The sequence below is a fragment of the Morchella importuna genome, assembly GCF_003444635.1.
Source record: "Morchella importuna strain M04M26 chromosome Unknown Morimp01GS002, whole genome shotgun sequence".
Lineage (NCBI taxonomy): Eukaryota > Fungi > Ascomycota > Pezizomycetes > Pezizales > Morchellaceae > Morchella > Morchella importuna.
In genome coordinates, this window is record NW_025763399.1 from 508,572 (window position 1) to 519,895 (window position 11,324).

Here is an 11,324-nt window from a genome sequence, read left to right on the forward strand (position 1 = left end):
TTCGAAGGGGGTCTTTCCCTTTAGCGTACTGTGAGGTAGCCTGTTTTTGAGGTAGACAGCTGTTGAGTATGCTTCACCCCATAACGATTTAGGATGGTCTATGATCATGCACCTGACCATTGTTGTTATCGTCCTATTGAATCGTTCTGCAACTCCATTTGATTCGGGAGTGTATGGGGGAGTCTGTTTGTGGACTATTCCTTGTAGGTTGAAATAATCCATTGTGTCTTTGTTGACGTATTCACCACCACCGTCCATTCTAAATCTCAGTATTGTTGTATTGTACTGTTTCTCGATTTTCGTGACGTAGTCTTTGATGGCTTTTATCGCATCGTCTTTCTGTTTTAGCAGATATATCCAGGCGAAGCGGGTATAGTCGTCAATGAAGGACATATAGTACAGAGCTCTTCCTTGCGATTGTGTGCCGAATTTTCCAGAGAGGTCAGAGTGGATTAGTTCGAATGCTCGCTGGGATCTTGTACTAATTGGTGCAGGTTTCTTGTGTACACTTTTTGATAGTGCACATTGACTGCAATGGAATGTTTCTGGTTTGGGGGGTAGCTTATGGATGTCTTCGTACAAGTTTTCTAGTGTCGCAGGGTGGCCTAGTGCTTGATGCCATTCAGAGTAAGTGGTCAAGCGAACTGTATTGCTAACTACTTGTACATTCCAAAGTCCCTTATCCAATTTCGCCCAAATTATTCCTTTCTTTTCTTTCGTGACCAATTTGTTTCCTCCTCCTGACTCTGTTCTAAACCCCTTTTCGTCGAGTACGGTTTCTGAGACCAATCCCACATTTCCCATGGTTGGGACCAGCAGCACGTCGGTGAGGACAACGGTGGATCTATCTCCATTGGGAAGGTAGCATTCGAAACTAGCGCTTCCCAATCCGGTGACAGCGTGGGTGGTGCTGTCGGCTGTTCGGACTGTGCTGGTGTGTGGACGGATGTTGAAGAGTTGGTCTTTGAAAGGTGTTACGTGAGAAGTAGCTCCAGAATCAAGGATCCAGGTAAGGGGCAGAGAAGGTGAGGTATCGGTGCGTACCATGCATACTGTTGTGGATGATTCGTTGATAACTACCGATGCTGAGTTATCTCTCCCTGGTCTCCTTTTGTTTGAATCCCTTGTCCTGTTCTGTTCTTTGAGCTTTCTACACTCCTTGTACTCGTGGCCCTGGTACGGGTTATTCCGTTTCTTGCACCAGGTGCATTCCTTGCCGTTTGGTGTTGGGGTACTCCTGGTGTGAAATACCCTGTTGTTGCCGGTGAGAGGGGTTTCCTCTTGTAGGTTCTGTAGCCTTTAGTGTACATCTTTGTATGTAACATCCTGTTTAGTCTGGATGTTATCGACGACGTTGCTCATCGACTTCGGCAGTGAGGCAAGTAGGAATGCTGCCATCGCTTCGTTGGATTTGGTGAGGGGTAGCAGGGCCTGAGCGAGTTTGTGGTCGCCGCTCTGACACCTGGTCTTGAGATGCTCGGTTAGGTTACCGTTGTCTTGCATCTTTGTGTCTAGAACACGGCTGAGGAGGGTGATCGTCGTGTTTGGTGATACGCGATCGTAGAGGTCTTTGAGTGCCTTCCATGCGTGGTATGCATTTTCGGCGGAGACGACTGTTGATTGTATGTTTTCGGCTACAGCTCCGATGAGAAGGCTGTGCATTTGTTTCCGGGCCTTTTTGATTTCGGCCTTGGTGAGATCTGTGTCATCCTCTGTGGGGTTTTCGATGCTCAATGCTTCCCACCAGTCTGCTGCATCGAATGTAATCCTCCAGGCAGACGCCCAAGTTTGGTAGTTGGATTGTCCCTTTAATTTTGGGAGTCCATCAAACTTGATGGGAATGTTACTGGAGCTCGTGTTGTCTGAGGACTTAACCTCCACGGCCTTGGATGATTCTCCAGCGTCAGACATGATGTTGTATGAAGTGTAATTGAGTAAAGCGAGGTGGCGAGTGTTGTGCGGATTTTATTTGGCAAAACCCGGGCTCATAACCTGAAGTTCGTAGTGTGAGAGAGAATGACTTTGAGTGTGGTTTGAACACGTGACCTTGAGGGAGGATGTGTTTGTAGTGCGAAGAAGATACTATTGCGCCGCTGAAGTTCCAGTGACAATGTGGGCGTTTGAGCGCTCTATATATACAGATATTCTAATACCACGTGATCCCCTGATTGCATAATCCTTGACACTAAGCCTTGTCCGAATCCCTGTTCCTTCTATGAGTCATCCCTTATACATGAGTAATTCCATACATAACCGATGTCGCAATGCCCTATTTCTACAATTTGTTCAGGGGATATATAGACCAATCGATCACGTAGTAGCGGTTAGATGGCTTATGTCGCGAACAGACATCCGTACACGGTTTAATTTGATTACGTATACGTACGTCAACCCTTAGAAACTTCTCCAAAATTTAACTAGACCTCACTTGCCAAAAAATAAATCTCAGCTACCGGTGATTATATATGTCGAGGTCCTATGTGATGAGAACCTGTTCCCTCACAACAGACACAGGAAATGTGGTTGGGTAGTGCTTGGTTTGTGTCCACATCAGAAACGTAACGTCAAAAAAAGTACTGGGTCCTACGGATGGTGTAGAAATCCAGGACCAGATCGAAGACTATCCAGCATGGTACTATTTTACGATTATGGGCGTCCATTGCAGGATTTACCTACATGGAGCGCATTATTATATTATGTATGTATGTATGGCTCGATTCACTTTGGTGCGTCAATTTGAATGGCAATTAATACCTATGTGGAGTATCGATTACATATATATCTAGATCTCGAAGAAGAGCTAGAGCCTCGATTTTGTTGGAATCACTAGCACAACCTTCATGACAACTAAGTAGACAGAACGGATTTACAAATGTGTGCAGTGAACACTCTCTGCAAATGAGGCACCCGCCCCGGGCGATTGGCGAATACCTAGCTCAAACTTGCGGATGGACATCTGTGACAGTACCAGTCGAGACGAATGGATTGCTTATATTGTCTAAGTAAAGGTGTGGTTTTCAAACTATATGTATCCGCCAACGGGGTGGGGCGCAGCCATCTGAGGTTTCATGGCGCTACGTGCGCTACTGGAGATTGATCATAGGAAGGATGCTGATCGGGCCCTTGAAGATGTCGCTGGCTATGGCCGGGCGTTACGGAGGTACCCATTACTGATATATTAGAGCTTACTCTTTGCCCTCTTTGAGGCCTTTGAGGTCGCTGGAGGTTGCAAGAATCCCCTAAGGCTACGGACGTTATTGGACATTGATTAAAACTAAATCCATTCGCGAATTCGAGGAACATAATCGCTTATAATTACTGGTGTGGTTATATATATATGTGTCCGGTCGAAGTAGGATAAGGCATAATTGACTCCAGGTATCAATTGAGTGCATATCATGTATGTAATGTCCTAGCTAGCACATGCCTCAGGAAAACGAATCAGACTAGGCTAGAATACTTATCACTCTCCCATTGGTCAAGACGACCAAATGTTACTGTCGGGTTCAATCCAATTTTCCAGCCCAGATCAACCATTCGTGTGCTACCACGCAGGTAGGTTGCATGTGGTCTCATTTCATCTTGTTTTTGTTGCCGATCGCACTTTATCGTGGAGGCTACAAGCAGGTACGTACGTTTATGGAAACATAATTACATGTAGGTACTACATGTATGTATGTCGGGGTAGATCTGTAGGCCATAGTATTTTACTGTTAATTTTCTTGGCATCTGTTTACGACCGAGACTCCCCACCCAGACAGATCAAGCCTTCCAGAAAACGCCGAAACATACCTACTTATATGAGCAGGATAATGCTTGTTTAATCACACTGCAAAAGACTCGGAATGTCAGATTGGCGGACGAAAGGATCAACGTATATGTAAGGTAGCTACCTAATCAAAGACAAAATCCTGAATTAATCCGAGCAATAACCAGCTGTTCTTTTTGGATTCTCTATGCAGGTCTTCTCGAGTCCCCAAGCTGAGCACAACACGGCGAGACGCCTTTTACATATACTCTAGACCTAACTTTGGCTACATGTATTCCATACCATGCCAGTTCACCAACAAATAAGAGCCACGCTTAAATTTGTTTCCTTTTACCTTGCGTACTCGATACCTCATATACACACCACGTGCACAGTGCACCCTTTCTCCCATAGTACCCGTTTCTTGCGCAGGTGGTGCTCTACATAGTATTGTCCGCCCAATGGGAGAAATTCCCTGTCCGTCAGCACGGGCTTCGTCCTGCGAGCAAGTACGCACTGTTGATAAACACGAACTAGAGTATATACCTGGCTGTTCTAGGCTATAGCCTGGCCCCAGTTCGAAAAAAAATAGTCAGAAGTCTTGTAGCCCAATTGAAGACTGAAAACAGGATCACCTAGGAATATCTCAGTCGATTAGAAACGCAATAATAAGATTTTTTTTTTTTTTTAAAAAAAAAAAAAAAAAGGGCGTGATGGTTTTGACTCAAGACAGAAAGGAGGGGTAATGCAACCGCGACCTTTTTTTATTCGTTTCGATGGCCCCGCGCGTTTCAACTCTCAGCCTCCAAAATATGAGCTGAAGCTAGCTGGTCTGCCTTGCCCCCTCTATTGCTAGCTCTCACATTAATGTTAAGCGATTATTTTCCCGCGTTTCGTAACTGGATAATGGCTGCGTAGTTATACACATATATATGCGAGGACATGTTTTCTAGAGTACTCTAGTCGATGCGTAATGTGTACCCTTACTTAGACATGAAGGTATTACGAGTTTTTCAAAAATGTTTTTTTTATATTTTATCTGGTTTGGGAATGCAGAGGAGCCCCCGTTACCGATGCAGGTGGAGCTGGAGTTCGTTGATTAGAGCTGGAAATTGCGCGTGCGCGGGTTCATGGTATATCACGTGACTGGTGTACGATGCTTTAGGGTCTGTTCGGTTGACACAAAAATCCAATAAAAAAACACCTCTGGAGGTTATTTTATCGAGCCCATAGATTGCAACCAATTCAATGTCAACCGAACGGAGCCTTATTTGATGATGTTTTTGACCTAGTACCGTGTCAGACTGGGAATCGGGTCGTTACCATACAAATTTGGTTGTGGTTATTGCCGAGCCTTTTCGCCTCCAAAATTTGTGTGGAGATTTTAGTGCTGTTGCCATACGACCCAATTCTAGGTCTGACACGGGGTACGTGGGTGGAAGTGCCAGCGCATCACTCCCAGGGTCGAAAGGCTTTGAAAGTGGAGAGAAGTTTAAAAAAGCGACATATGAGTAGATAATTATTTCGCCTAATAACTCGACTAAATATGGTTGGGCTGAGCCATTGTGAAGAAAGGGTTTGCTACCCCGCTTCGCCGGTGGAAAATGCAGGTGATTTTATATGGGAGCTATCAATGGCAACCAATTATCATCAGTCACACCGGCCTTAGCACACCAAATTTGTATGGGGGAAAAAAGTCTAAATATTTTGCTAAGAATACAAAAAAATAACTGCAGAATATATAGCGCTGGCTCCCAGCTTCCTCTAGATAATATTTGATCTTGTGGGGAGTGTTTTTTTGATGAATGTGGATGCAAACAACAGTCAAATTGCGGTCTCGGAGGTTGCGTTGCAAAAGGGTTTTTGTATTAACCCATAATTATATAATGTAGTGCCAATGCGCAAGGCCACCATGTACAAGGTTACAGGGGCCCTGTCACGTTGAGGAATTGAAACATCACGCCAAAACCATTTTTTGGTCGGCAGTTTGCTCGAATCACAAATAGGCGTGATCATTCCCCAAGGCAAATATTTAGGAACCCAGGATCGTTACCTACAACTGAGTTTAAACCGCTGTGTCACCTTACATGAAGCCAACCATCACGTGACTGTCCCTTCTTGTTTGTGCTGCTAGCGCATCACTCCCGGCGAAGGGCTTAAGAGTAGTAAAATGTATTAAGGCGAGATAAGAGTAGGTTAATCAAGAGGAGCCTATACAGCTTGTTAATGCCTAGCGTTAACCTGAAGTTGTTGGTGTCGTTCACAATACTTGCAGAAACGACCTGTAAGAAAAAGTCGAAATTTTAAGAAATAGGATCTATAGGCATTCATCATACGTGGCTTGCAATTGTACAGATTCCATTTCTCCCATTTTCTCTATTTTGTTTTATTAAAGGACTTATTGCAATATGTCGCTGGCCTGCCCCAAAACCAGGGTTCTTTGCGCAATTGCCTAACGTTATTCTGCTATGTAGAAATTTATGCTAAAACCAGATTATGTGCCTACACAAAAAAATCGGTTTCTTTTCCCGTCGGGGGTGGCTTTTCGGTTTAGGACTGATTGCAGTACGGAAAGACCTTGTTGCGTACGACGCTTTATGTAATCTGGGCTTGGCGGGGCGTCGGCGTCTGCTTGCTGGGCATCACGTCGTGTCACTCGCACTGGTGCCAAGAATCGATGCTGTGTCTGGTTAATTAGTCCCAGCTCAACAACATCATGGGAATTAGAATTGTAGACAATGTTGGTGTGTGTGCACTTGCATGTGTATAGCCAGTTCGAATGTTGGTGTTGATGTATCTGCTTGTTCTGATTCATAGGCCATCACTCGCGCGGCATGAGGAATGTAACCAATTAGGTTAGCTCACAATTCCCCCGGGATACCCCGCCCGCACTGTGTGTCCTTACGGTGGCCCTTTATTTATCGATACTGTTCTGGCTCGTCATTCCGGGGAGAGGGGGTTCCTTGTTGTCTTGATTTTCGGACTACACGCAGACGGGGTGACACGGTTTTCTATCAACCTACCCCCCACATCAATAGTCTCCCGGAAACGTACAGAGGCTCGCTGAGAACCGACAAATAGACACTGCGACGCTGAAATACCCTACACGAGTGAAGTTGCTGTTTCTATGTCCTGCGGCGGATGCAATCGGTGGTGGTTCGGTCGGCGGGCTTGACGCCGATACTCACATCGGGCCGCTTCCCCGCGTTTAGAAAGCGGTGCTTGAATGCGGGCTACGAGGAGAGGAGGGTAGAAATAGAAGTATTGATCTCATCTCACAAGAAAACCCAGTAGCCCGAGCTTCTACTAACCGCCAAGTGGCTGATAATAGGATAATGCAATGCTCTCGTGCACTGACCTACCTTGACTTTCTCCAACGTGCGTTAAAAACTACATGTCTTGGATAAAACACTCATCCGGGCTTGGGTGGGTACTGGTGGTGGCGAGCGTTGCTCTCAGGTAAACGGGAAGCGGGGGTGTATTTCCTACCGTTGAGTAGTTATGGGCTGCGGGTGTGGGTTGCGGGGTTAGATGGCGGAGACCAGGATTTGGAGTGTCGAGACCCTATTATGGCGGGTGACGGATATCTGGCTAGCTGCGGAGAGAAACTCCCGGATGGAGTAAAGAGGCAAGAACAAAGACGACCCACAGCAAAACGAAGATTAGCCAGAAAACTAACAACCGCTAAATACCACAACCAGCAATTCCAACCACACCGGGCGTCACACAACGACGGATACGAAGCAAGAGGCGGCAATTTTGGACTCAGCCTTGACTTATCCCAGTGTCGGAAGTCTCGAGACTAAAACAAAGCTAGAGTCGAGGTATGAACCCGTACATAAGGATATAGATACGGATCTTGTCGCTAATGACTTGCAAAACATAAACTAAGACAGCAATAGTTGGTGGATGGGAACCAAAATTAAGGTGCATATGCGCACAAGATTTACGGCCAATCAGGAACATACTGCGGATCACCTGGTATCACTCGGAGCTCTCGAGACCTGTCACCTGTTTCGAGATTTCCGAAAAAAGGCCCGGAAGCTTCAAAGAAAGATATTGAGACGTCTCATCTGGTTCTAGGTCCATGCTATCGTATTATACTTCGAGGGTAAAGTCTCCGGACATTGAGTCGATCCCATGCCCATCATCATTAGGGTACATACACACACGAGGTCCCTACCCGCGCATCCCTTCTCAAATATCGAGACCACTTTTTCTCAGGCTATGTTTCTGTTTCTAGAGTTATATTGGCCAATTATGACCACTCCCGCGTGGGGTTGTGGTGTGCGTTTGGAGAAATTTTAGTCATGAGCTATCACTCGCTCTGCCGGAGTACCCCGGGGGAGAAGAAGCCTCCATAGTGCGGCAATAAAACAGGAGGTGAAAGATTAAAGAGGTCACGACTGGAGAGAACTAGAGAAAACGGGGGACTAACCCCCCCCCCCCCCCAAAACCCGGGGAGACCAAGGAAACCTCCTCCCGGCGGAACCGTAACTCGGAAGTTCAGTATGGCATCTACTATTAATTGAAACAACTATCTTGGACCGAGATTATGAGAGTCCCCAACTGTTGAGGTGTAATTAACGGTGTTCGTTCTTGTGTGGTTGAATGTTTGGCTTGCATGTCGACACAAGGTAAAGGTAATCTCAAATGTACACACTCACATAGGCGTACATACTCATATTTATAGACATAATTGTGCTACTTCTTTACAGTATTGGGGTAGGTCGTCCCAGCGGCGCCTCACCCCCCCCCCCTCTCGGGGGAGGGGGGGGGGGGTGTATGGAGGTTGAAATGACCACCGGATGGTCGCGCTTCATTCATTTATTACTATTCTCTACTCTATAAAGAAATCCGTGGCAAGGTATCATCCTTACCTTGATAAATGCCAAGTGGTCAGTTGAACTCAAAGTTGAAGTTGAAGTTGAACCAGTGTAGTGGGTTGAGGTGAATTTTGGTCATGAACTATCACTCGCGCCTCACAACCGAGAACAACTGTGTCGATTTACATCTAGCTGGGTTTTTGTTTATTTATTTATGCCGGCTGTTGTAGGACTAGGCCTTTTTTAGTGAGGGTGATTAGCTTTGGGGTTGTGGGTTGTGGATTGTGAGGGTGGGTTGTGGGGGAGAGTGATAGGTGGTGATTGGGAGTGATAGGTGGTGATTCATGGGGAGGAACGTGCCACATGGGTCCGGTTTTATAACCAGAAGTAGTAGAGGTGTAACACATGATAGTTACGAAGATGGCGTATCGGGCGGCTACGAGCCTGTTGTGTTCCGAATGTTTGGGGAGGGTATGCGCGGGTCGTTTGTCTTACGGTTGCACTTTCTTGTGGCTTGGAAACAACGCTAGGACTCGATCCCCACAATTCCACCAGCAATCTGCAGACATAAACACGTACAATTTATAATAGTTTTAATTTTATACCTTGATAAGAAAAAGTATTAGACTACAAGTATATCCTCTATACCCCTCTATCCAAAAGAATAATCAAAAATAAACCAGACAAACGAAAAAGTGGAGATGTCCAATAACCCTAACCCATTAAAAATTACCACTTGACGTCGTACCGCTTCCTGATCCGCTCGCCATACATATTAAACAGCACCGGCATCGGACACATCGCCAGCGCAATAAACGCCAACAGACTGTTCCCCCATCCCAATCCGAGCTGCTCATACATCTTGCTTCCCGCAAGCGGCAGCACCCCCCCAAGATACTCCGCAGCACTGTGTTCGCCGCCAACGCGCTCGCGGCGTACACCGTGAAGGCGTCGACAAGATATGTGGTGACGCACATGAAGGTGCTGAGGATGCCGATACCGGCAAATGTGGTGCCGATGATGGGCACGATCCAGTGCGTCTCTGCGTACGCGGCCCAGCCGTACCAGAACAGGCCGATGGGGATGCAGGGCGCGAGGTACGACATGGGGATAAGGCGATACTCGGGCTTGAGCACGCCGTACTTCTTCTTCTTGGCGATGAGGATGCGGTCGCTGAAGACGCCGGATATAATGAGGCCGGTGAGGGAGCCGACGCCGAGACCGATGTAGGCGAGGCCTACGGTGCCGGTGCTGAAGTGATATTGGCCCTCGAAGACGGTGGGGAAGGTGGTGAAGAGGAGGTAGAGGTAACCGTAGCAGACGGCGGCGAAGCTGGAGGTGGTTAGTGAGTTCGATGATCAATATGTATGCGGCGTCGAGTTACTTACATGGATAGAAGTAGAACGATGGGACTCAGAAAGAGCATCTTGATCGGCCGGACGAGAGATCTGGCAAGAATTTCGCTTTTGGGAAGTGGGCTCTCCATCTTGCTCCTCAGTTTGTCATTTCCAGTCTCCTTTCTCAACCTCTTCGCCTTTGCCGCCAGAATCGTCGGTGCATATGTCTCCTTTAGGAACACTAGCGAGAGCAGCGAAACAAATCCACTCTATTCCAGACATTAACACCCATGCGGGTAAAACAAGAGAGAGCGCGCCGCATACCAGTATACAAATCAGCCAAAACACCCATCTCCAACCCTTCGCCTCTGCCAAAAAGCCGCCCGCAACTGGCCCAATAGTAGGCCCCAAAATAGGACCAAGTGCAAACAGCGCAATCGCCGCGCCTCGCCGCTCCAGTGGTATAACGTCCGCAATCGTGCCGCCACCAATGGTCAGCGGTGCAGAGCCAAAGCAACCAGCAAAGAAGCGGAACGCCGTCAGCATGGGGAGCGATTTGGACTCGGCGCAGGCAACTGTACACCCGATGAAGCAGATGTTGGAGAAGTTGTAGATAAGGTTGCGGCCCCAGAACTCGGATGCCGGAGCGAGGAGAAGTGGACCGAAGGCAAAGCCGAGGACGTAGACAGATACGACAAAGGCAGCAAGCTCATGGGAGGTTGAGTCGAAGTCGGTCATTACCTGGGGTATTGATGGCGCGAATATAGAGGATGCTAGTGGGCTGTATGGACGATATCAATGAGGATTAGTAGAGCGGCCTTGTCCGGATAAGGGCAGCGGCTTACGTTATGAATGTGATTGCGCTGACGATACCAACAGTAAAGATCTTTCTCCACGACGGCCAATTCATGGGATTTTCGGGGTCTTCGGGGCCGTCCCAGTCGACGAGATTCGGATCGGCTTCTGCTGGTGCGTTCTCGTCACGCTGGGTGGACATGGACTTTTCAGATCCTAGCATTCCGAGTGGAATTCCCTTCTCTGTGGTGTCAATATTTCCACGGTCCGCAGTGTGAATACCGGAGACCGGTGAGACCGGAGAAGGGATATCTCCCGCCTCGATATCCTTGAGTTCAGCCATTCCTGATGTTGAATCACTAATGTTATGATTAGTAGCTGCCAGAGGAGCCCTTTTTCCGGATTATTGACGGTGGCAGAGAAAGGAGATGGAGGATAAATTCCTAGAGACTCGGGGAGAACTGAGGAATATATAGCCCTCAGCTTGAATTTGTGAGTAATGGCTGCATGAACCGGGGGAAGTCAATGTAGCAAGCAGGTGGGAGGTGTTACGAGCACAGCTCAAGCATCACATATTCCTCAACAAAAGCTTGATATAACCCTAGCTAGCCCAGAGAA

The 11,324-nt window shown here is 47.2% G+C and overlaps 1 protein-coding gene across 1 annotated transcript; it reads right to left on the bottom strand.

Annotated features, from left to right (window-relative positions):
• Nucleotides 1–9,303: 9,303 nt before the first annotated feature.
• On the bottom strand, nt 9,304–11,049 carry LAJ45_01025 (uncharacterized protein; the record flags this gene model as incomplete). The annotated part of the gene is made up of 5 exons (XM_046110623.1): nt 9,304–9,481; nt 9,550–9,906; nt 9,963–10,180; nt 10,236–10,692; nt 10,757–11,049. The coding sequence occupies 5 exons, from the start codon at nt 11,047–11,049 to the stop codon at nt 9,304–9,306; spliced, it is 1,503 nt and encodes a 500-aa protein (XP_045975801.1).
• Between the last annotated feature and the right edge of the window lie 275 nt (nt 11,050–11,324).